Source organism: Camelina sativa, chromosome 17, assembly GCF_030686135.1.
Source record: "Camelina sativa cultivar CO46 ecotype springtype chromosome 17, ASM3068613v1".
NCBI lineage: Eukaryota > Viridiplantae > Streptophyta > Magnoliopsida > Brassicales > Brassicaceae > Camelina > Camelina sativa.
The window spans coordinates 15,684,754-15,709,056 of record NC_141896.1 but is presented as its reverse complement, the minus strand read 5'-3'; the positions used below and the strand labels follow the sequence as shown (position 1 = coordinate 15,709,056).

The window sequence follows — 24,303 nt, the reverse complement described above, 5'->3', positions numbered from 1 at the left end:
AAAAAAAAAACAAGAAATATATAAAATTAGTGTTTAACTCAAAGAAGAGAACATCAAAAAGGTGAGATATTATTATCACTTGTTTCACCACATCGACTTCGTTTTCGCTGTCGTTTATTGAAGAACATGATGGTACCGATTCATAGACATAAGTGGGAATTCAATTCCTAATATATAGTTGATATACAGAAATAAACTACTCACCACTACAGAGCTAAAGTTCTCCATAAGAGCTCTCCGCTTTGTCTCTCTCTCTCTCTCTTAATTTTTTTTCCAATAATCTTGTTTCTTCGTCGTACCCCCATCTTTTAAAAATCGCACCTATTAAACCATTTGTTAATGATCTCAAAAGTTGTAATGTTTCGGTCTAACAATTGCGTTTCTTCGTTGCACCCCCAGCTTTCCATGTTGGCATCCGTTAATTTTCACACCTTTTTGTTTTACACCTCTTTGTTTATATAAAGTTGCAATGTTTTGATATAACAATTGTGTTTCTTCGTTGTACCCCTAGCTTTTAATGGTTGCACTTGTTAGTTTTCGCACATCTTTGTTTCACACCTCTTTGTTTTCACACTCTTTGTTTTTATATATATACAGAATTTTATGGACTTTGAAAATAGTTTTTCTTCTTTGAGTATTACTAATGATCTCACCCTTTGTTAATGATCTCAAAGTTGCAAAGTTTTGGTCCAAAAATTGTGTTTCTTCGCTGCACCCCCAACTTTCCATGTTGGCACCCATTAGTTTTCACACCCTTTTATTTTACACCTCTTTGTTTATATAAAGTTGCAATGTTTTGATCCAAAAATTGTGTTTCTTCGTTGTACCCCTAGCTTTCAATGGTTGTACTTGTTAGTTTTCGCACCTTTTTGTTTCACACCTTTTTGTTTCACACCTTTTTGTTTTCACACTCTTTGTTTTCTCTATATAATAGCAAACCCACTTTTGGGGGTCAACTTTAATCTAACGGATGAGATTGTTTTCTATTATCTCATCAAACGGTTTAAAATTATTTATGATCCCAACAGTTGCAAGTTTTTTTCCAATAATCATGTTTCTTCGTCGTACCCCCATCTTTTAAAAATCGCACCTATTAAACCCTTTGTTAATGATCTCAAAAGTTGTAATGTTTTGGTCCAACAATTGTGTTTCATCGTTGCACCCCCCAGCTTTCCATGTTGGCACCCGTTAGTTTTCACACCCTTTTGTTTTACACCTCTTTGTTTATATAAAGTTGCAATGTTTTGATCCAACAATTGTGTTTCTTCGTCGTACCTCTAGCTTTCAATGGTTGCACTTGTTAGTTTTCACACCTTTTTGTTTCACACCTTTTTGTTTCACACCTCTTTGTTTTCACACTCTTTGTTTTTATATATATACAGATTTTTACGGATTTTGAAAAGAGTTTTTGTTCTTTGAGTATTATTAATTATCTCACCCTTTGTTAATGATCTCAAAGTTGCAAAGTTTTGGTCCAATAATTGTGTTTCTTCATTGCACCCCCAGCTTTCCATGTTGGTACCCGTTAGTTTTCACACCCTTTTGTTTTACACCTCTTTGTTTATATAAAGTTGCAATGTTTTGATCCAACAATTGTGTTTCTTCGTTTTACCCCTAGCTTTCAAGGATGGTTGCACTTGTTAGTTTTTGCACCTTTTTGTTTCACACATCTCTGTTTTCACACTCTTTGTTTTTATATATATACATATTTTTGTGGACTTTGAAAATAGTTTTTGTTCTTTGAGTATGATTAATGATCTCACCCTTTGTTAATGATCTCAAAAGTTGCAAAGTTTCGGTCCAACAATTGTGTTTCTTCGTTGCACCTTCAGCTTTCTATGTTAGCACCCGTTAGTTTTCACACCTTTTTTATTTACACTTCTTTGTTTATATAAAGTTGCAATGTTTTGATCCAACAATTGTGTTTCTTTGTTGTATCCCTAGCTTTCAATGGTTGCACTTGTTATTTTTCAACCCTTTTTGTTTCACACTTTTGTTTCACACTTCTTTATTTTCACATCTTTTTGTTTTTATATATATACAGATTTTTATGGATTTTGAAAAGAGTTTTTGTTATTTAAGTATTATTAATGATCTCACCCTTTGTTACTGATCTCAAAAGTTTCAAAAACTCGATCCAACAATTGTGTTTCTTCGTCGCATCCCCAACTTTTCATGTAGGCACCCGTTAGTTTTCATATCTTTTTGTTTTACACCTCTTTATTTATATAAAGTTTCAGTATTGTGATCCAACAATTATGTTTCTTCGTTGTATCCCTTGATTTCAATGTTTGCACTTGTTAGTTTTTGTATCTTTTTGCTTCACAACCTTTTTGTTTCACATGTCTTTATTTTCATATTTTTGCATCTCTTCGTTGTATCCCCATCTTTCAAAAATCGCACCTATTAATTCTTTCACATTTTTTTCACACCTCTATGTTTCAAAATCGCACCTTTTTGTTTTATACCTTTATTATTTTTATAAATTTTGATAGAATAATGATTTAATTTTTATTCTATGTGAGTATCTTTCAAAATTGATTATCTGAGTATAATTCAGTAAACCTAGATTTATATATCTTTAACATTATTCTCTTATTGTCACTGAATCGATTTTTCATTTTTATATATATAACAAATATTTTATTTAACTAATTTAGTTAATTCATCTTAGTCATTATTTATGACTTTTATATTATACAGTTAAAAAATTACCAAAATTTTTTTATTCTGAAATATGAAATTAACAATGTTAATCATTTAAAGTTTTCACTTTTCTGTGAGGTAACGCACGTGCCAACATCCTAGTGGTTGTTAACAGCTCTCTCTCTCTCTCTCTAAATGAGTGATAACGTTTCATCAAGTTAATCTTTGTAGAATAATTGAAACTTTCTTTAATGGATAGAGATCATTTTTGTTTCTACTAAATTTTAAGTAGTAACGTTGTCTATTATCTTCTCATTATGTCAGTTCAAATCATAAGAACGTCTCTTGTTCTTGTTTAGTCATGTTTGCCTTAACAGAGGTTCATATGAACACTATATATAGTGAATGAACTCTTGGTAGCTAGATCATCTTTTGTTTAATGGCTTGAAGGTTTCAGGTATTTACATGAAACTGTCAGAACAAGTGATTTTTGAGGTTAGATGAAGTCTCCATTTTTTTGGAAGTTGAGTTTGTATTATGATAAGACAAGAGACAAACTAATAGATAAACAAAGTAATAGTTTGACATTAACAAAACAATATAGTGTTGTTACTTAGACAGTCAGACATACACTAATTCTTCTTTTTCTTGTTTTCTTGTTTTTGTCTTCAATACCCTGTTTTTAGTTTTCTGCAATCAATGGTGAAATTATGTCAAAATCACTAGATCACCATCTTTCGGCTGAGATTGCAGTTTTATCCTTTGTGTGTTTGTGTTAATCGGTGATGATTTGCCTACGGTATCTGATGTCCAAAGTTGATAAAAATGTGTTTGTACATTTCGTTTTTCTTAGGCAGAAAGTGAAATTAGGCTTTGCGACACTGTTTGCTTCTTTATAGCATAAGCTACGGCCTGTTACTTTAACACCTGTTTACATCTATTTTATATCCATCTCTGTTTTGTTTTTGTTCTCTGTTCATTCTTATGTTATTCGTAATCATATTTTTGTCTTTTATTTTACTTGTGCATCGGGTTTTCGCTTGGTTCCTTTGTTGTTGAACTGGCATATTCATGTGGATGATCTGGTTACTATGAAGAACTTATTTTATATCTTGAAGAACATCTCTACTCTCTAGTCTCTAGCTTGATTGTAAAGATTTTCTAAGTTTTAGTTTTAAGTTTCATTGTTAAAAGCATCCAAAAGGTGACTCTACCTAGTTGTGACTCCAACTGATGCAGTTTAATTCAATCCTTTCCTAACTCAACATCGCCAGTTTTTATGTCCAAGTGAAGAAGTAGTGCTCTGCTCTGTTTTTTGCTCTGCTCTGTTGAATATAAGTATTCAATTTTTCTCTATATTCAACAATAATTAAAATGTACATTCTATTTTATTAGAAATCCTATAAATAAAAAACTGAATGGGGGAAAAAAATGAATCAGAATATCTTCATTATTTCTAAAGATGTTATCTTTCGAGTATTAAAGTTTTACTAATAAAAATTATTTCTATTAATGTTTTATAATATTTACGTACCTAGAAAACTATTATATAATATTTGTTTTTTTTTAATATTGTTAACTATTTATTGCGAGATGGATCGCGGGTTGCAGCCGCGTGACATGCATATGCATAAAAAACAAATAAAAGAAAAAAATGTAGTTTGTAAGGTTTGAAGTTGTATTATATTGGACTAAAATAATAACTTAATCACTACACCAAAATAAACATGTTAGATTTAATACATTAAAAAAGTTAATATATATTGTAGATATGATTTATGGGTATAATAGGAATTCAATTAATATAAAACATATCTCACCAATTCTAATTATGGAATGCATATATAGAAAAATATTTAAATATTTATCTTTTATTTTCAATATTCCCTTTTTATTTATATACTATTTTTAATTTTTTAATTAATAATAGTAAAACCATTACGTATTTTAGCTTACTAATTTTTTTATGAGAGAGTAATGTAAATTAATGTAAATCTTTGTTTTTAATTTTATACTAAAAATTAAAAACCAATATATAGTTAACTTTTATATATATGTAAATATATGTTTTGTTATTTTTTGTGTATTTCACAGATAACTTTGAGATTTTGTTTTCAGTTTCTTTCTTATAATATCAATCAATCTAATAATTAAAGTCAAAATAGATATTTCAAAAGGTATTTTCATTATTTATAAAGAATAATTAATGTAAAACTTTATATAAAACAATTACAAAAAAAAAAAGGAAATTTAAAAATTAAAGATATGAGATGATGATGAATTGATGATGAGTCAAGTTGGAGAGAGGCTAATTTTTTATATATAGTAGTATATAAGATTTCCGAAAACCCTAATTATCTCCATCCAAGGAAAAGGAATCCACTTCTTCTACCGAAAATGTTCTGGAAAATCATACTCCCGATGTCAAAGACCTTTTGCCTAAACTTCCAAAGAAGCTCGATCGAAACGGAGAGTACTCCATTGGCGATTCTTCACGCGTCCTCAAAGTGAAGAAGATACTCTCCAAGATCTAGAGAAGATATATCTTGACGTGGTCAAGGAGGTTTCGGGTCTGAGTTCACCTCTTGTAGCTTCTTCTTCGTTGAACCATTTGTCTTTTAGTTCATCCATGTGTGAACATTTCAGAGATTTATATGAAACTGTCACAACATGTGATATTGAAAGTAGCTCATTTTTCTTTCAAAATGGTATTTGACTTTGAATTTTGGCGAGGCAATCTTGAAGAGAGGCAAAAAATAATAATCTCTCTAACTAATTCATAAGAATCTTTACAAACATGTAAGAAGTAGTAACACTCTAAAATACAAGCAATTGTTGAATAGGAATACTTTGTTGTTCTTGTGGTTGCAAAGAGCATCTAGCATTAGAGATTGACATTAACAGAGCCTTTTCTGTATCTCCATGCAAAGATTGACATCTTTGGATCAGTTTAATGAGATACTCCAAGAAAACCGAATCAAATGGCAATGTGATTGGTCCGTCCGTCGGCAGACCAAACTCTTCTTCAGATATTCTCAAGAGCTCTTGGACAATAGAGTTGCTCAGGTAACTTATAGGAAAAGCAAAGCGGATTTTATCTGCCGTGTAAACCACAAAACAACCCTTCTCTACAACTGTTGAGCTACTAGTAGTAGCACTTGACCTCTGAAGCGAGATTCTTTTCCTGTTGAAGGCTGCTCTCTGTTGCCATTTCTTTGCCATCTTGATTAGCTTCCTTGTGATCATCATCATTTTCTGGGAAACGATTTAGATTGGAATGCGAGATGGAGAATGAAGGAGAAAAGATTTGTGAATTCTCTGTGTAAAGCTCCCTGAATGAAAGTTATAATTGATGAAGAATATCATAGGCTTGTTTCATTATATAGAAGGATAAGAATATAAGATTGGCTTTGCGACAAGTTTCTGATGAGCAACCTTACCAGACACAACACATGCTTATGTTCCCTCTCTATAAGGGTCCCAAGTTTGTAATCAACTTGTGTGGACTATAAAACTTGTTGTGAGAAGACATGATCATGTGGGTATAAATACTATATGACAAGAGTTAGGTACTAAGACATTTGTGAAGAATGCAAGAGGTATATTTATATTCAAACACGAGATGTTGAGAACATGTAATTTTTCAGCTACAAACTCATGCTTCTGTACGCCTTTGTTTGTAAGCATAAGGGTCCCAAGTTGGTTAGTCGATCCATTAGCTAAATCAAATGTGAGACACAAATATAATAGGTCAAGTTATTATTATTCATGGACAACAAATCGTTTGCTGAAATCAAGGACAAAAAATGTGGTTAGAATAAATAATGATCAGAGATATATAGATAGATGCAAAGAAAGACATATGCTTGTGAAGCAAAAACGAAGAGCATGTAGGTCCTTCAATTTTCCGGCCAGCGAATCAACTATTCCTACTAAATTTGCTCATTTCTATGACAGAGAGGTTAAACTTAGGCCATACTAAAATTTCTCATTACTTCTACGAGATTGATAGGTACAACTGAATGATGGATTGATTTGAATGAAATTTGTTAACTACTGCACCACTTTTTATGACATAAAGATAAAGATGTAGAGAATAATATTGGGAAAAGATGTTTGTATTATTCACATGACCAACATATTTATACAAGAGGTTGTGCTTATCACATTCTTAAGATAAGGCTACAACTTATATGATAAGGACTACAAAGATTAAAGCATATCATATCTATACTAATACGCCCCCGCAAGATGGACGACGCTTGCAGAGACCAATCTTGTGACAAAGAGTGTCGAAACGCAGACGAGGCAGAGGTTTAGTGAGTGCATCCGCCAGCCGGTTTTCTGAACTAATGTGAGCGACACGAAGTTGCTTGGCCTGAACCTGCTCACGAACAAAATGATAGTCAAGAGCCAAATGCTTCATGCGAGAGTGAAACACTGGATTCGCAGAGAGGTAAGTGGCTCCAATGTTATCGCAGAACAGAACCGGTGTTGTAGTGGACTGAATACCAAGCTCAGACATTAAGGAAGCAACCCATTTCACCTCAGAAGCTGCCGCAGTAAGTGCTCGATACTCCGCCTCAGTCGAAGAGCGAGCAACACCACTCTGTTTCTTGGACGACCAAGACACTGGCTGGCGACCAATATACACCAGGTAACCACCGGTAGACAAGTAATCATCACGACAGCCAGCCCAGTCAGCATCGGAATACGCATGAAGAGTAGTTGGTGTCGAAGCAGAGAAGAAGATTCCCTTATCCGGAGTTCCAACCAAGTACCGTAATAACCGCTTAACAGCCTCCCAATGCACAGTCGTAGGTTTGTGCATAAATTGAGAAAGTCGATTTACTGCAAACGCAATGTCAGGTCGGGTTAAAAGAAGGTACTGCAGACTCCCAACCGTGGCACGATACTGAGTTCCATCAGACAACGGAACACCAGAGGACAAAGAGAGAACCTGCGAAGACACCATGGGCGTAGGGACAGGTTTTGCTTCCGCCATATGAGTCTTGCGGAGCAAGTCAGTGATGTACTTGGTCTGTGTGAGGTGAAGACCAGCAGCAGTGCGGTAAGCCTCCATACCGAGGAAGTAGGACAGCTGACCAAGATCTTTGAGAGAGAACCGAACGCCAAGGAGATCAGTGACCCGCTTGAGTTCTGTCATGGAGGAGCCAGTGATGACTATGTCGTCAACATAGACAAGGATATAGATGTAGGAGCTCCCTGTGCAAAGAACAAAGAGTGAAGCATCGGCATGCGAGTTTTTAAACCCGAGACTAATCAAAATATCTTTAAGTGCATTATACCACACACGCGGTGCCTGCTTGAGGCCATAAACCGCCCTTTTGAGTCGACAAACGTGATGAGGTTTGTCCTTATCAACAAGACCCGGTGGCTGAAGCATGTACACTTCTTCATTGAGAGGACCTAGGAGGAAGGCATTGTTTACATCTAACATGAGCAGAGGCCAATTTCCACCAACAGCAGTACCAAGGACGGCACGGATGGTAGCATGCTTAACAACCGGACTAAACGTGTCATGGTAGTCGAGACCAGGGCTTTGGTGAAAGCCTTTGGCAACCAGACGGGCCTTGTACTTGTCAATGGAGCCATCGGGGTTGCGCTTAATATGGAAAACCCATTTAGACTCAACAATGTTCTTTGCTTGGGAGCGATCAACAAGATCAAATGTGTCATTTCGCTTAAAAGCATCAGCTTCAGCATGAATGGCCTTTGTCCACTTCTCATCCTTAAGAGCTTGCACATGACTAACCGGTTCAATCTCTTTGAGGACAGCAGTGAGACCATAGCGAGGATTTGGCTTCCGAATGTTGTCCTTGGCTCGAGTCTGCATGATGTGTTTGTTCTGAGGAGGAGGCAGTGTTATTGGAAGACCAGAGGAAGCCAAAACAGAGTGCTCTGCAACCGAAAATGCAGAGGAGGAAGCAGGCGATGAATCCAACGATGGTGTATCAATAGTCGGAACTGAAGAATCACACGACGAGGCATCAGGGAGCGTGAGTGACCGATCAAAGGTAGGGACAATAGATGCAGAAAAAGAGTCGGACGTAGATGGTTCAGGAGAGGAAGGGAGAGGAGAGTTTGTTGGTGAGGAAAAGGGGAAAACTGTTTCGACGAACTGAACATGGCGAGAGACATAAACACGAGAGGTTGACACATCTAAGCAGAGATAAGCACTTTGGGTGAGAGAGTAGCCTAGAAAAATACAGGGAGTTGATCTTGGACTAAACTTGTTGTGACCGTACGGTCAAATCCAAGGGTAACACAGGCAGCCAAAGGTACAGAGCTTGTGGTAGTTGGGTTTGATTCCGAAGAGTAAGTGATAAGGAGAGGAATGAGAGAGATTTGGGGTAGTAAGTCGGTTTATAAGGTAGACAGCAGTGGAAAAAGAATAAGTCCAATAGGTGTTTGGTACGGAAGCATGGGTGAGAAGCCAGAGACCGGTTTCAACAATATGGCGATGTTTTCTTTCAGCCATGCCATTGTGCTCAGGAGTGTGAGGAGGAGAAGTGAAATGTGAAATTCCATTTGTTGCCAAGAACTCTTTAAGAGCAAGGAACTCCCCCCCATTGTCCGAGAAGAGCATTGTGATTTTTGTTTTGAACCGGTTCTCAACAAGAGCCTTGAAGATTGGAAATATTTGAGCAACCTGAGATTTTTGTTTGAGAGGGTACAACCAGGTGTATCTTGTGTAATGATCCACAAATATAACATAGTATTTGTACCCATCTACAGAGACAACAGGTGATGTCCAAACATCAGAATAAAGTATGTCAAGAGGAGCTTTTGAGTGTAAAGAGGAAGTAGAGAAAGGTAACTTATGGCTTTTATTACTAGAACAAGAGTTGCAAAATAAATGAGAAGACAAAGAAGCAGAAATAGGTAAAGAAAACTTAGAAACCATATGATGAAAAGTCTGAGAATTTGGGTGTCCTAATCTAGAGTGCCAAGAGGATGGTGTTGTTTTGGAGCAGCTGAACGCAGAAACAGAGGTTGGAACAGTGTTTGGGACGGTGATCGGCCACTCATATACACCTTCATTGGCCTTGCCTCTGAGAAGTGTTGTCCCCGTGCGTAGATCCTACACCTGAAAAGTAAAGGGACACAGTTGAATCATTACATTGTTATTTTGACAAAGCTTGTTGGCAGAGATCAAATTTTTCTTCATTGCAGGAACACATAAAACATTGTTAAGCTTAAGGTTCCGGGAATAAGAGGGAAGGGAGATGAAACCAGAGTGAGTTATGGGGAGATTCGATCCATTCCCAACCATAACGTTTTCTCCACCAGTGTACGGAGCATGGAGAGAGAGATTGGAGAGATCACTCGCAATGTGGTGTGACGCAGCACTATCAAGAAGCCACGGAGAGAGGTCGGGGTGAGGTGAGCTTGTCGTGTGATGAGCCTGAGGTTGTTGTTGCCATTGAGGCGTGGGAAGCGGCAGGTGAGGTGCAGCCCAAGGTGCAGGACAACGATATGGAGCAGAGTAGTGTGGTGAGAAAGAAGGAGTCGATGATGGTGCGCTGTACTGTGGACATCTGCGAGCACCATGTCCTTGAACTCCACAGATTTGACATTTCCCAAGGTACGGGCGAGATGGACGGAAACCACCACGTGAAGGGTTGTAGCCACCACGCAAAGATGAATTAGACTGTCGAGAGGAGAACTGAGTGGCATTCGCAGTCACCGGAGCAGAGAACTCTGTTTTTCCAGAGACCTTGAGTGCATTCTCCCTGTTGATAAGTTTTTCATGAAGTTCAGGGATTGAGATCGGCGTATCATGACCTTGAACCATCTCGACAACTGCTCTGTATTCTTCTCCGAGACCAGATGTTATGTAGTCAAGGAGATCTTCATGGGGAAGGGGAGCATCAAGGAGAGCAAGTTTGTCAGACTTGTTGATGATGTCTCGCATATAGTCATGAATTGAATTGTTTCCTTTAGAAACATCCTTGAGTTGGTCCTTGATTTGTCGGATGTGGCCACGAGAGGATTTCCCGTAAGTGCTAGAGAGGGTTTGCCAGAGATCCCGTGTTGTTGTAGTACGAGCAACAATCGGTTGGACGGAGAGGGAGAGAGAACCTAGAACAGCACTGAAAAGGAGCTTGTCTTGACGTTTCCAGGCTGCAAGATGTGGATTTGGTTGGTTTTCAGCGGTAGCAGTGGTGATTGTTGCAGCAGGCGTGTTGTCTTCATTGGTGATGAAGACATGAAGATCATGAGCCTCAAGAAGAGATTGAACTTGCAGACGCCAAGTGATGAAGTTGTTTGGCGTGAGTTTGGTGATGTTGGCCATGTTGAGGGAGATCAATGTTTTTGCCGGTTCAGAGATGTTGAAAACAGGGGAGGATTCAACAGAGGTAGAGGAGGTGTCGGATGCCATTGCAGAAAAGAAAAAGAGAGATTGCAGGAAAGAGAGAAATAGAAAAGAGATCGAGAGAGAGGAATTTAGGTTTTCAGATCAGTGCTCTGATACCATGTAGAGAATTGGGAAAAGATGTTTGTATTATTCACATGACCAACATATTTATACAAGAGGTTGTGCTTATCACATTCTTAAGATAAGGCTACAACTTATATGATAAGGAGTACAAAGATTGAAGCATATCATATCTATACTAATAAAAGATTCACAGCAGAACAGTTCGGAGTAAGCTGTCACAACATGTGATGTTGAAGTTATCTCATTTTTCTTAGTTTATAACGAAAGTAGATTTTAATGACTGTCTGAAAGAGAGACAAATACAATGGCTTGTATTTCTAAAATTAGCTGTCTGATCTAATACATTAGAATCTTTACAAACACAGAAATTGCTACAGTATAATTCTCTAAAATACAAGCAATTGTTCTTGTTGTTGAAAAGAGCATGGTAAGGAACATCTAGCACTAGAGATTGACATTAACAGAGCCTTTTCCGTATCTCCATCCATTCGTCGTTTGATCAATTTGATTAGATACTTTAAGAAAACCGCATCGAACGGCAACGTGATTGGTCCACTGGTAGAGAGGCCAAACTCTTCTTCAGAGATCTTCAAGAGTTCTTGAAAAACAGAGTTGCTAAGGTAACTTATTGGGAAAACAAAGCGTGCTTTATCTGCAGTGTAAGCCACAAAACAGCCCTTCTCTACAGCAGTTGAGTTGCTAGTAGTATTTGCTCTCTGAAATGAGATTCTTTTCCTGCTTAAGGCTGCTCTCTGTTGCCATTTCTTTGCCATCTTCAAAAGCTTCTTTGCGTTCATCATCATTTTCAAGACAAAGTGTGTTTCCTAAAAGATCGGTAAGGAAAAGAAATCTGTGAGTTGTTGTGCTGTGTGCTGTATAACTCTTTGAATGCAAGTTATGGTTGATGAAGAATCCAATAGGCTTGCTAGGCTATATATAAAGGAGAAACTTTAGGAGTTTAGATAGATTAGAGAAACCAAACAGACAGAACACATGCTTCTGTCTTTGTTTTATGTGATCATAAGGGGTCACAAAGTTGGTAACCAATACTCTACTAACCAGCTCGTGGATTAGAATTTCTGTTGATAAGACATAACCATGTGAGTGTGAGTATAAATCTTATACAGAAACATTTAGAAACAATGATTTGTACAATAAGTGAATGAGAGATATAGAACTTGTAGGCCTTTTGATGTTCTCAAAGAAATAAAACCCCCCTAAACCTGCAGTTTTCAATGGATTCCTAGGTTCCTTTCAGGGGACTAGTGTTCAGATATGTAGAGAATAATTAGGAAAACTAAAACGTCTGAAACCAATATTAATGCACACACGTCTAGAGAAGTTAAACTTGCATAAATTTCAGTGGTAAAGGTAATGTCTGAAAAGATTTATAGATTGAAAGTTTCAAGTTTATTCCTGTAGATTTCTAAGGTTCTTGACTTTTTTTCATAAGAAAAAGTATGTCTTGATAGATGTTGTAGATACTGTCTTATAGTTTATTCATCAAGTTAATCTTTTGAACTATATTAGTAGTGTTTGTTATTCTTGTGGTTGCAGAGAACCATTGTAAAGCTCATCTAGCACTAGATATTGGCATTGTAAGAGCCTTTTCTATGTCTCCATTCAATATTCTCAATCAATTTGTTGAGATAGCAAAACCAAATTTAGAGGCAAGGTGATTGGTCCACCAACTCTTCCTTACAGGTGTTTAAGAGCTCTTGAAAAAACAGAGTTGCTCAGGTAACTTCTCGGAAAAGCAAAGCGTTCTTTATCTCTATAGCAATTAAGCTGGGAGCAGTAGTATATGATATTTGGAATATGTAACTGGAGAATCTGAATAGCTTTTCTTGGACTTCAAAGGGGTTTACATTGGCATTTGGATGAATGCTACTGTAATATCAAAGTCTCAACAGGTTGTTATTGGAGTATCTGGAGTTGCTCCTGTTTGTATCAGAATCTTTATATAATTTTATAGTAACTTCTCATCTTAAACAAAACAAGAGCACACAAACCTGTACGAGAATCTTTTCTATTGATGAATTGAAAAGAAGAATGCAAGACATTTTTGCAAATAATATAGACAGAAGTATTCTCAAAAACTTTGTCATATTTATGCGAAAAGATAGACACGTCACATGTTCAAAATTACGCCTTATATATATATATATATAGATTGCAGCGAGAACAATCACACAAATTAAACAAAACACTGTACTCCGACACAATTATACTTCTTCTTCTTTTGGTATATATGTTTGTCTCTGTCTTAAATAATCACATACTTGTTAAGCTTTGACGGCTCTGATTAATACTCTCAGCGGATCCACCATGCTTTGTTATCAGAGAAACTTGCAGGCAGGGAGGGAGTGCTCAAAGCTTTTGCCTCTGCTGCTTTTTTCTCCTTGAATCTTCTTCTTCATCACTCCATGACGTTTTGTTATTTTCCAAGACAGAGTTGGTTTCACCATTGTAGTCGCTTCTTGACCACAAACTGAACATGTTCAAGCAGTCAAGTTCATCTCGCATGAATGTGTAGCCAAGCTGTTCCAGTTCTTTATAATAGTTCAGATGATGGTCAAAGAAAACTGTTGCTACCATCTGACAAAGACACACAGAAACAACATAATATTAGAACCTGAAAACAAATCAACTTGGTGCACAAGAAATATAAAAAAAAATTGAGATCTTGTTTACTTACTTGATTTAGAGCTAAGCGAGCAGCTATCCTCTGCCTTGCAATGTGTTCTCTTCGATGATCGATGTGCCTCTTCTCATGAATTTTATGTTGTGCCTTTGCGATCAAGTTTTTCAAATCAATCCTCCCATCATCAGGCTTCGCCGTAATTCCGGTTTAGTAGTAACCTTTGGTGTAATTGCTCTCGCATCCACCGGTTTAGCAACCTTTGGTGTAATTGCTCTCGCATCGACCGGTTTAGTGACTTTTGGGAGTGTCTCTTGCTTTGACTCGGACTCTGTTTTGTGAAGAAGACTCGGTGTCAACTTCCTAATAGATTTCGCCTGAAGAAGAAGATTTCAGAAAAAGTAAAAAACGTAAGCAAATTAATTAACAAATAAAAATCAATCTAATTAACAAAAACAAAACACATCAGTCAGTCAAGCTTTTTTACCCTAAATTTAGAAAACAAAACAACTGTCGAAACTAGGGTTTGACCTAGACGAGTGAGATACCTTAGTAGATGAGTCGACTTCGTCGGTCTTCTTTTGTCTCTTCACCGATGGAGTTCCTTCGTCGGAAAGTTGTTGACGTTTCTTCGGAGCGGCTACAACGTCGCACTTTTCCTTGCCATATCTCCCCGATCGAGTCAGAATTCGTGGGTCATCTGGCTTAGGGTTTATAGGTAGCGACGATGAGATATCGAGTAAATTGAATCTGACACCTTTGCTTTTAAATCTCTCTTCTTTTGGAAATAAATTGAAAGCAGTCGAGGACGTAGCAATCTCCATTGTTGGCTAACGCACAGAGTAAAGGGAAAAAAATAAACGAAGGCGATGGAATTTGAAGATGATGAGACGAAAGATAAGGAAATAATCTGACACAAAATCTAAAAGAGAGAGAGAGTAGAGAGAGAAGCAAATTTGTGGAGTCTTTGGGACCAAGTTACCTCTATAACCAGGTTTTATATAGTCTTTCTCACTCCTTACCTCTGCTGCTTCGTTCTCTAATATGAGAAAAAGTGGGCCTAATGGGCCTTGTCCGAGTTTTTTCACAAGCTTTAGCTGTTTGCCATCAAGTAAACGATGTCGTTTTATGTGCGAACTAATTAAAAAAAAAAAAAAAAAAAAAAAGTCTTTCATCTGTCCTCGAGTCTTCTTCTTATTATGTATAGCTGCTACATGTCGGTGACCGACGACGCGGGGTTAAGTGAATAAATAAACAAACGAACGCTGTTGCAAAGTTAATTAATTTTTGGTGTGAAATCAGAAATCAGATCCCACTTTCTGGTAATTTAACACCGTCCGTAACTGTGGAGAGTGGAGAGCAACTAATAGTAAGAATTGCTCACTCACCACTTGCTCTTGAGTTATATATATATACATAAACTTGTGGGATCATCATTGTATCTTACTCTCGTTCTTTCTTCTACTAGATCCGGATCTGGAACTTTCTTTACTCTGTCTCTCTCTCTGTTCACAAAGTTTCAATCTTTCGGAGATCTCAGCCAACCCTTTTCTTCTCTGGTTAGTTCTTTAAGTCTCTCTCTCTCTCTCTCTCTCTCTCTCTCTCTCTCTCTCTCTCTCTCTCTCTCTCTCTCTCTCTCTGTTTCTCTTACTCTCGTTCTTCGGAGCGTCGCACGTGTGTCGTCGTGTGGCTTAGCGTTTGTAGGTAGCAACGAGACATCAAGTAAATTGAACCTCACACCTCTGCTTTTGACTCTCTGTTGTTTCGGAAATAATTGCAAAGGGCATGTTGTAGCAATCTCCATTGATGATGACACGAATCAAATATGGAAAGTTTCTGAAAACAAACCCTAAGCTAAAAGATGATTTATATATAAGCAATAACGGAGACTTTGGGACCAAGTTATCTTTCTGCAGGCCCGGCCCATATTATATTTATGTTATAGGCTACAATTTTTAAGCTACTCTTTTTATTTTATATTATAAGATTTATTTTTGTTGAGCCTTTTCTTAATAAAATTTTAATTTAACAAATTTTTAATACTTCTCTCTCTTCCTCTGTCTTCTCCGAGAATCCATCTTGGCTCCGGCAACGGCCAGCTTTGTCAGTGGTGTTGGTCGGCTTTCTTCTAGCGCCGTTGGCTCCCTTAGCAACGTCGGCTAGCTTTTCAGTCTTTTGGCTCGGACATGCGTCGGTTTTCTATAGGACGATGGTTCGGCTTTGTTTCTCTTGCGGTTTCGGCCAGCTTTACTCCCAACATAATTGGTGATGCCTTTTCTTTTTCTCTGATGTGCTTCGTGAGCTCGGTTGAAGGAAGGTGAAGAAGGCAGAGATCCTGGTGTGGTGATTAGGTCTTGGTGGTTAGGGTTTCAGTTGAAGGGTGGTGTTAAAATACTTCGCCTTACCCAAATCTTTCATGTGAAAACACTTTCCCAAATATTCCTTAAACCGTTTAAGCATATGGGAATGATTACCACAAACTAATAAATCATCAACATATATGAGAACCCGAAGCTCTACCTCACCCTTGGAATACGTAAACAGAGAATAATCTTCATAAGACTGAACAAAACCAAATCTTGTCAAAGCAGAGGTAAGCTTTGCAAACCAGCACCTAGGAGCCTGCTTAAGTCCATACAAAGACTTACGGAGACGACACACTTTATTTGGAGCAGAGTGACGAAAACCAACTGGTAACTTCATATACACTTCCTCTTCCAAATCACCATGTAAAAACGCATTATGAACATCCATCTGATGAGCTTCCCAATTCCTGGCAGAAACAATGCGTAGTAAACTTCGTATGGTGGTCATTTTAACGACCAGAGCAAATGTCTCATTATAATCCTCCCCTTCGACTTGACGGTTGCCACAAGCAACTAAACGAGCTTTATACCATTCGAGCGAGCCATCAGAATGATACTTTATCTTGAAAACCCATTTGTTATCAATGGCCACTTTGCCAGGAGGCAAATCAACGACATCCCAAGTATGGTTTTCTTCCATCGCATTGATCTCTGTACCACACGCGTTAGTCCAACGAGGATCTTGCATGGCCTGTTTAAACGATGTCGGTTCAACTCCACTAACGACAGCCGCTAGAAATGCACGATGAGACGGAGAAAAATTTTCATCAGATATGTAATTTGTGAGAGGATAGGGAGTGTGTGTACCTTGAACCGTTGACGAAGAAACTGAAGAGAAGTCGGGAGAAACGTGATGGGTGTCTTCAACATTGCAACGTGCGGAGTAAGTCACATAATCTTTTAATTTAACAGATGGTAACTTTTGACGCTTTCCCTGTCCCAACTCAACGTTAGACTGACCGCTAGCACTATCAACAACGGGATTTAGGACAGTAGGTGTAGCAACTGTTTCAGCAGAAGTAGGCACAACATGATCTTGTGAAGTAGGCAAACCACCCGACTCACGTTCTTCGGACCGATCAGAAGACGACGCGGGACTCCCCCTTTCCTCATGCGTGGGTTCTAAATGAACCAGCCAGTCATCATCAATCGTCGCACTGGGAGAGGAAACAGGCTGGTCGTGCAAAGTAGACTTGGTGAGAAATGGAAATTCATTCTCTTGGAAAATAACATCACGAGAGACGGAAAACTTTGCAGTCTCAAGATCGTACACCTTCCACCCTTTCTTCCCGAAGGGGTAACCCACAAAAATGCAATGACGACTTCTTTCTCCAAATTTGTCTTTATCTCGAGAACGTTTATGAGTATAACAGGAAGACCCAAACACCTTAATATGATCATAAACGGGTTTCTTCCCATGAAGGAGTTCATACGGAGTGCGATCTTGAAGAACCTTTGTTGGCGTCCTATTTATTAAGTATGTAGCCATCAAAACTGCTTCTCCCCAAAACGACACCGGAAGACCAGCCTGAAACAAAAGTGACCGAGCAACATTCAAGATGTGCCGATGTTTCCTTTCAACGCGACCATTTTGTTGTGGGGTATCTACACACGATGTTTGATGAATAATTCCTTTGCTTTGGAAAAACGAGGCAAGACACATGAACTCTGTTCCGTTATCACTCCGAACCATCCGAACCGGCTTATCAAACTGTCGCTCGGTATAAGCACAAAAATTCTGTAAAACTTGACGAACTTCAGATTTCTCTAATAGAAGGTGTGTCCACACCGCTCTAGAAAAATCGTCTACAATAGTCAAAAAATAAACAGCTCCAGACGAAGCAGAAACACGATAAGGACCCCAAACGTCAACATGAATAAGTGAAAAACAATCCATTGCTTTATTTGAACTATCATAAAAAACTTCTCTTGTTTGCTTAGCCCTAAAACACACGTCACATGGACTAGGACTAGCTGAGTTTGAAACATCAAAACCAATAGGTAAAGTAGAAAGAACTGAAAAAGCAGGATGTCCAAGCCGACGATGCCACAAAGTTGAGTCGCACTGCACTCCAACCTTATTAACCCGCACAGCTGCAACATCTTGAAGAAGATAAACCCCATCACGTTCTACCCCGGCTCCAATCAGAGTCTTCGAGAAACGGTCCTGCACAACACATAACGTATCAGTAAACAATGCCACACCACCAGTCTGCTTAAGCAGCTTTGAAACAGAGATAAGAGAACAATTTAAATCTGGCACATATAAAACATTGGCGAGAGTGAGATGATCTGAAACACGAAACTCTCCCATGTTTTCAGATACAGTTTTACTTCCATCCGCAAATCCCACAGAGCAAGACGGTATGGATGTCACGTTGACTAACAACTTAAGATTTCCGGTCATATGATGAGAAGCTCCAGTATCTAAAATCAAATCCTCATGAATCTTACCAGAAAGCTTATCTATGTGATTACTTGTTTTCTCTGAAGCCATCTTACTGATTGCTTGCCATTGTTCAGGTGTGAAATTAGGGAAGGATGAGGCGTGGGGACTTGTAGCATGAGCAACTGTTGCATAACCACGAACACGAGGAGAGATTGAGGTGCGCAACCAACCGATAATCATCGAGTTCACACTGGTCCAAGACTCCAACTCCGAACCAACTGCTGTAGGTTTCTTAATGGATCCATCAATAAACCCAGTTTTTCTCTTAGCACGAAGAGCATTAAACATCTTGGTGGCCCACTCCGAGTAATTATCTCCACTCAACACAACAGAGGAGATCATGGAACCGGGGTTATCAGACGAAGACAATGCATAAGGCGAGACCGTGTTAGAGTCTGAAACCTTAGTCATGATAGCTTTTTCTTCACCCATCAAAAATATTGATCAACCGATCAAAGTGACAAACGGAAAAAAAAAAAAAAAAAAGGAACAAAACGAACGGAGAACAAGAAGAGAGAAAACAGAGAGACAAGAAACAAAACAGAGAGACAAAAGATCTTTCAAGCTTTTTGCTCTGATACCATGTTAAAACTAGAATCGGCCAAAAAATATAATGTTTGTGTTATTGATCTCCAACCTTTACATCATGTATTTATACAAAGAGAACTAGAATATCTAAACTTGGGGACCAAGATATACTAATATGTAAATCTTCCTAAACCTTATCTAGAGAATATTAGACAATATACAATATACATATCCCAATAGGTGGAAGCGAGCTGGCTAGGATCGGCAGTTTCGTTCTTGGCGGTGGTTTTGACCTAGATTCTTGAGGGTTTATTGCCGATTCTGTTTCGAATTGGATTCTTGAGGCGTTGGTCATGGGCGAGGATTTTGGAACTCTGTTTCAACCTTGGTTGATGTTCTTGTTCTCAATTCTCGAGTTCCCCTCTGTATGGGTTGGTGATTAGATTTCTTTGTCTCAGAATCGCTTTTTTCGGATCATGTTGGTTGCTTCTTCCTCTGATTGCTAGGCTTTCACTCTGTTGTCTGTCGTTTTCGGATCTCTGTGGTTGATGTCAAGTAGGCTTATGTTTGGGGAGCAACATTTGTGGGCAAATAGATCGGAAAGCGAAAGTGATTTCTTAAATGAGATTCTTTGTAGAGGTTGAGCTTACTTTAGTAGAAGACTCTGATGTCTGAAATGAGAGATTCTTTCTCTGTTGAGAGCTGCTCTACGTTGCCATCTTGGCCATCTTGATTAGCATATTTTGTGGGCAAAGTGATTTGTAAGTTGTATTTTAGAAACTCTTTAAAATGCAAGTTATGGTTGATCAAGAGTCCAATAGGTTTGTGTTAAGAGTTCTGCAAAAACAATATAAAGAGAGTAATTAATTGTGTATGTTTTGTATTTCAGTGTAATCTAACTGCAACCATATTCACAAATACTATAAAATACAAACAGTTGCTGACTCCGTTCTTGTAGTTGCAAAGCGCGTTGTGAAGAACATGTAGCACTAGAGATTGATGTTAACAGAGCCTTTTCAGTATCTCCATCGATTCTTCCTTGTATCAGTTTGATGAGATACTCTATGAAAACTGAATCGAACGGCACGGTGATTGGTCCACCGGTTGTGAGGCCAAACTCTTCTTCAGAGATGTTCAAGAGCTCTTGAAAAACAGAGTTGCTTATGTTTCTATATAGAAGGAGAAACTAATAGATAGGCTTTGTAGCAAGCTCCTGAGTAACCTAACTAGACACACCACATGCTTATGTCTGTACTCTATGTGATCAATAAGGGTCTCCCAAGTTGGTAATCAGTTATGTCTCGAAATTAACTTGTGGACTATACAATTTTATGGTGAGAAGACATGATCATGTGGGTATGAATCCTATATATATGGACATTAATATGATAAGGTTTAGGTACTGAGACGTTATATTAACAAGAGAAGCCAAAAATACCAAACTCTATATAGCTTTATTTGTTAAGATAAGGGTCCCAGGTTGGTTCCATCAGCTAAATCAAAAATGTGAGTCCCAACTTTTTTTAGATTTCTTGTACTTATCAACAGGACAACAAATCTGATTAGAATTAATGATCAGATAGAGAGATACAAATGAGAGCCATGTAGGTCCTTTGATTTTCTTTCCAAGAAAAAATAGATAGTGAATCAAGTATTCCTGCTGCAATTTCACATTTCCTTAGGTTAAGCTTAGACCTTATACAAACTTCTCATGTCTTGTAGTACTTCTAGTTTATGACTTCAAGATTTAGAGCAAAACAGTTTTGGGTAAACTGTCAACAAGTGATATCAACGTTATCTCACTTTACAGTAAAAGTTGATTTTGATGAGACAGTGTAAAAGAGAGGAAGAAATAGATTAAACTGTTTGTATTTCTAAAATAATCTGTCTAATCTGATATAAGTGGAATCTTTACAAATACAGAAACAGCTACACTCTAATTCTCTAAAATACAGGCAATTGTTCTTGTTGTTGAAAAGAGCATGGTAAAGAGCATCGAGCACTAGAGAATGACATTAACAGAGCCTTTTCTGTATCTCCATCCATTCTTCGTTGGATCAATTTGATGAGATACTCCAAGAAATCCTAATCGAATGGCAAGGTGATTGGTCCACCGGTGGAGAGACCAAACTCTTCTTCAGATATCTTCAAGAGCTCTTGGAAAACAGAGTTGCTCAGGTAACTTATTGGAAACGCAAAGCGGATTTTATCGGATGTGTAAACCACAAAACAGCCTTTCTCTGCAGCGGTTGATCTGCTAGTTGTAATAGAAGTTGATCTCTGAAATGAGATTCTTTTCCTGCTTAAAGCTGTTCTCTGTTGCCATTTCTCTGCCATCTTCAAGAGCTTCTTTGCGTTCATCATTATTTTCAGGGAAGAGTTTTTTTTTGTTTTGTTTTCAGATTGGAAAGTAAAAGAGACTTGTAAGATGTGTTGTAGAACTCTTTGAATGCAAGTTTTGGTTGATGAAGAATCGAATAGGCTTGTTTGATTATATATATAAAGGAGAAGATAAGATTAAGAGTAACCATACTAGACAGAATAACATGCCTCTGTCTTTGTTGTATGTGATCATAAGGGGTCCCGTCCCAAAAAGTTAGTAACCAATCTTGTCTCCTCACCAAAATTATGGATTAGAAACCTCTCCTGAAAAGATATGACCATGTGGATGTGGGTACGTACGAGTCGTATACAATAATAGTATCACAAATTCAATCAAAACACAAAGACATGTGTTAGTGAATGAAAGATGTAGAACTTTGTAGGTCCTTTGATGTCTGCAGGAAGTTTCAGTGGTTTATGACATTGTTACATTCTTTTGTAAATGAGTGAAGCCAAAAAATATTAAACCCGCTCACGCTCTCAGAGAAGCTAAAATTAAACCTTGAGAAAATTTGGAATACCGGTTTTAATTAAGGTAAACCAAAAGAAACCGAAAGCCCTATTTAGCTACTTCTTGAAATCAAACTGCTGTCTCTATATATAACGCAGTCGCTGACACCCTCTCCCTCATAGCTTAAAAACACAGAGAGAGAGAGAGAGAGAGAGACTCAACTTGGAATCATGTCTTTGTTTGTGTTTAGGGGCTCTTGTGTCAATCTTATTGTATTTCTTCTTCTTCTTGATAAACCCTAAACCCTGGTTACTCTATGTTGTTGTGTTGGTGTGGTGAATTAGGTGTTGTTTGTGTCTATAGTGTTTCTTCGTTTAGCTCAGATTTGAGGGAAAGTGATGATAATGAATTGTCGCCCCAGTCTTAATTTGCATCCATTGCCATGGTTGTAGCATGATGATTGACTATTTTGGTCTGATTCTCTCACACAGTCACACTCTGTTTTTTTTTAATTAGGTGTTGTTCGTGTCTAAATGTTACTTCGTTAGCTCGGATTCGTTTATCTTCATAGGATGTTCTAGTTGCTGTGGTTGGTTAGTGAATTAGGTGTTGTTCGTGTCTATATGTTTCTTCGTTAGCTCAGATTAGTTTTGGTGTTTCTTTTGTTTTAAGCTCAGATTTGAGGGAAAGTGATGATATGAAAATGTCGCCCCAGTCTTAATCTGCATCCATTACGATGGAATGTAACATGGTGATTGACTTTTTTTTTTTTGTCTGATTCTCTCAAAACACTTTCGTTTTATCTTAATCTTTTCTGCAATGGGATATGATGAAATGGCATTAATGTTTTGTGACACCCAGTCTGATCTGCTTCGGCGGAGTGATTGATTTGCCATTATTCTCTGATCCTAAAAGTCTTTGTGTTTTCAATTTTGTGAATTTGATCCAAAGTTTTGATCTTTGAAGGGAGGAATGAGGGGAAGAGTATAGGCCCGGCCCATAGTATATTTAAGTGAAAGAGTATAGGCTACAATTTTGAAGCTACTCTTTTTTATTTTATTTTATAAGATTTATTTTATGTTGAGCCTTTTCTTAATAAAATTTTAATTTAATTTAATAAAAATGTTGTCTTCAAGGTTACGCATGGGAGTTCTTCGGGGTCCAAGGGGAAGCTTAAGATCAAGGTTCCATGGTTTGATAATTCGGCTTTGATTGAGTGTTATGTTAAGACCTTAATTGGTAGAGGCATGAATCCAGTGATGCAGGATATGATGGCACTGTTGTTTGTACTGCCGCGGATCTGGAAGATTGAGGAGGAGAGGGTGGTTGGTTGGGGCTGATTTGGGAGAGGTAGAGGAGGTTGATATTGATAATGGTCGGGTTAAGGTTTTGCTTGATGGTTTCAATTCAAGCCCTTTGGTCTTTGATGCCTCAGTAGAGTTTCCATAGTAAAGAGGAGACGACGGTGACTCTGCGGTATGAGCGGTTGTATGGATATTGTTGAAGGTGTCACAGTCTTTGTCTTGATGTTTTCCGGTGTCCACTCTTTGGCGACAAAGGGAAGCAAAAGATGGAAGATGTGTCGGGTCCTCGGCCAGAGGATAAGGATAAGCTTCAGAGCTATAAGGGGGCAATGGTTAATGGAGTAACCATTATATGATGAAAAATGGCATTAATGTTTTGTGACACCCAGTCTGATCTGCTTTTGCAGAGTGATTGCTTTGCCTTTATTCTCTGATCCTAAAAGTCTTTGCGTTTTCAATTTTGTGAATTTTATAACTAAAGTTTTGATTTTTGTCTTTGTGTTTTGTATTGTTTGGTGATGATTTGCCTATGGTATCTGATGTCCAAAGTTGATTAAAAAAATGTGTTTGGACATTTCGTTTTTCTTAGGCAGAAAGTGTAATCAGGCTTTGTGACACTGTTAGCTTCTTTATAACCATAAGCTATCTGACTTGGTTCTCTTGGTGTTGAAGTTGCTTCCGTGGTGATAATCTTTGGAACCATCTCTCTGTCGTTTTTATATGATACCTTGTGGAGATGCCGACTTAGCATATTGATCCGTGTTTTATTGACAAGTTCATGTCAGAGAAAGTGAAGAGCATTGAAGGTATTTACTACTGGAATATCAAAGTCGCAACAAGTGTTTATTAGACTATTTGGAGTTTGCTCTTGTTTGTATCAATAACTTGTATGGTTTCATTTCTGCTGATATTAAAAGATAATGACAAGAGTTTACTTCCACTCTTTTGTTTTGACCTGAAATATAAACGTGACAATGAAGTTTGAATAAGACGATGTACACATTCTCGTTCGGGTGATGCTTTTGTGTTCTCTTTGAAAGACCTTACTCTGTAGTGTTCCAAAAGATCC

General features: G+C 37.8%; 1 protein-coding gene, 1 long non-coding RNA gene, 3 other non-coding genes and 4 pseudogenes across 7 annotated transcripts; 4 read left to right on the top strand and 5 right to left on the bottom strand.

Moving 5' to 3' along the window:
- Positions 1-5,401: 5,401 nt before the first annotated feature.
- Positions 5,402-6,198, bottom strand: LOC147923814 (auxin-responsive protein SAUR63 pseudogene; annotated as a pseudogene). Its single transcript, XR_015586262.1, has 2 exons — positions 6,087-6,198; positions 5,402-5,978 (listed from the first exon to the last, which is right to left on the bottom strand). The product of XR_015586262.1 is annotated as an auxin-responsive protein SAUR63 pseudogene (transcript).
- A 5,159-nt stretch (positions 6,199-11,357) lies between these two features.
- On the bottom strand, positions 11,358-11,953 carry LOC147923813 (auxin-responsive protein SAUR67 pseudogene; annotated as a pseudogene). The gene has a single exon (XR_015587519.1). The product of XR_015587519.1 is annotated as an auxin-responsive protein SAUR67 pseudogene (transcript).
- Positions 11,954-13,202: 1,249 nt separating this feature from the next.
- On the bottom strand, positions 13,203-15,027 carry LOC147923812 (uncharacterized). Its single transcript, XM_087494256.1, is given in 4 exon segments — positions 13,203-13,711; positions 13,812-13,981; positions 13,984-14,131; positions 14,303-15,027. Coding segments are annotated over 4 exon segments (822 nt in total). The 5' UTR covers positions 14,579-15,027; the 3' UTR covers positions 13,203-13,483.
- A 4,149-nt stretch (positions 15,028-19,176) lies between these two features.
- On the bottom strand, positions 19,177-20,336 carry LOC104757283 (uncharacterized). Its single transcript, XR_015585928.1, has 3 exons — positions 20,033-20,336; positions 19,748-19,934; positions 19,177-19,636 (listed from the first exon to the last, which is right to left on the bottom strand). It is a non-coding gene; the product is annotated as an uncharacterized LOC104757283 (long non-coding RNA).
- Positions 20,337-20,950: 614 nt separating this feature from the next.
- On the bottom strand, positions 20,951-21,487 carry LOC147923811 (auxin-responsive protein SAUR61 pseudogene; annotated as a pseudogene).
- An 834-nt stretch (positions 21,488-22,321) lies between these two features.
- On the top strand, positions 22,322-22,411 carry LOC147923810 (small nucleolar RNA U31b). Its single transcript, XR_015588010.1, has one exon. It is a non-coding gene; the product is annotated as a small nucleolar RNA U31b (small nucleolar RNA).
- Positions 22,412-22,615: 204 nt separating this feature from the next.
- On the top strand, positions 22,616-22,711 carry LOC147923809 (small nucleolar RNA U31b; annotated as a pseudogene).
- Positions 22,712-22,752: 41 nt separating this feature from the next.
- On the top strand, positions 22,753-22,839 carry LOC147923808 (small nucleolar RNA snoR4a). The gene has a single exon (XR_015588017.1). It is a non-coding gene; the product is annotated as a small nucleolar RNA snoR4a (small nucleolar RNA).
- A 743-nt stretch (positions 22,840-23,582) lies between these two features.
- On the top strand, positions 23,583-23,671 carry LOC147923807 (small nucleolar RNA snoR4a). Its single transcript, XR_015588024.1, has one exon. It is a non-coding gene; the product is annotated as a small nucleolar RNA snoR4a (small nucleolar RNA).
- Positions 23,672-24,303: the final 632 nt, after the last annotated feature.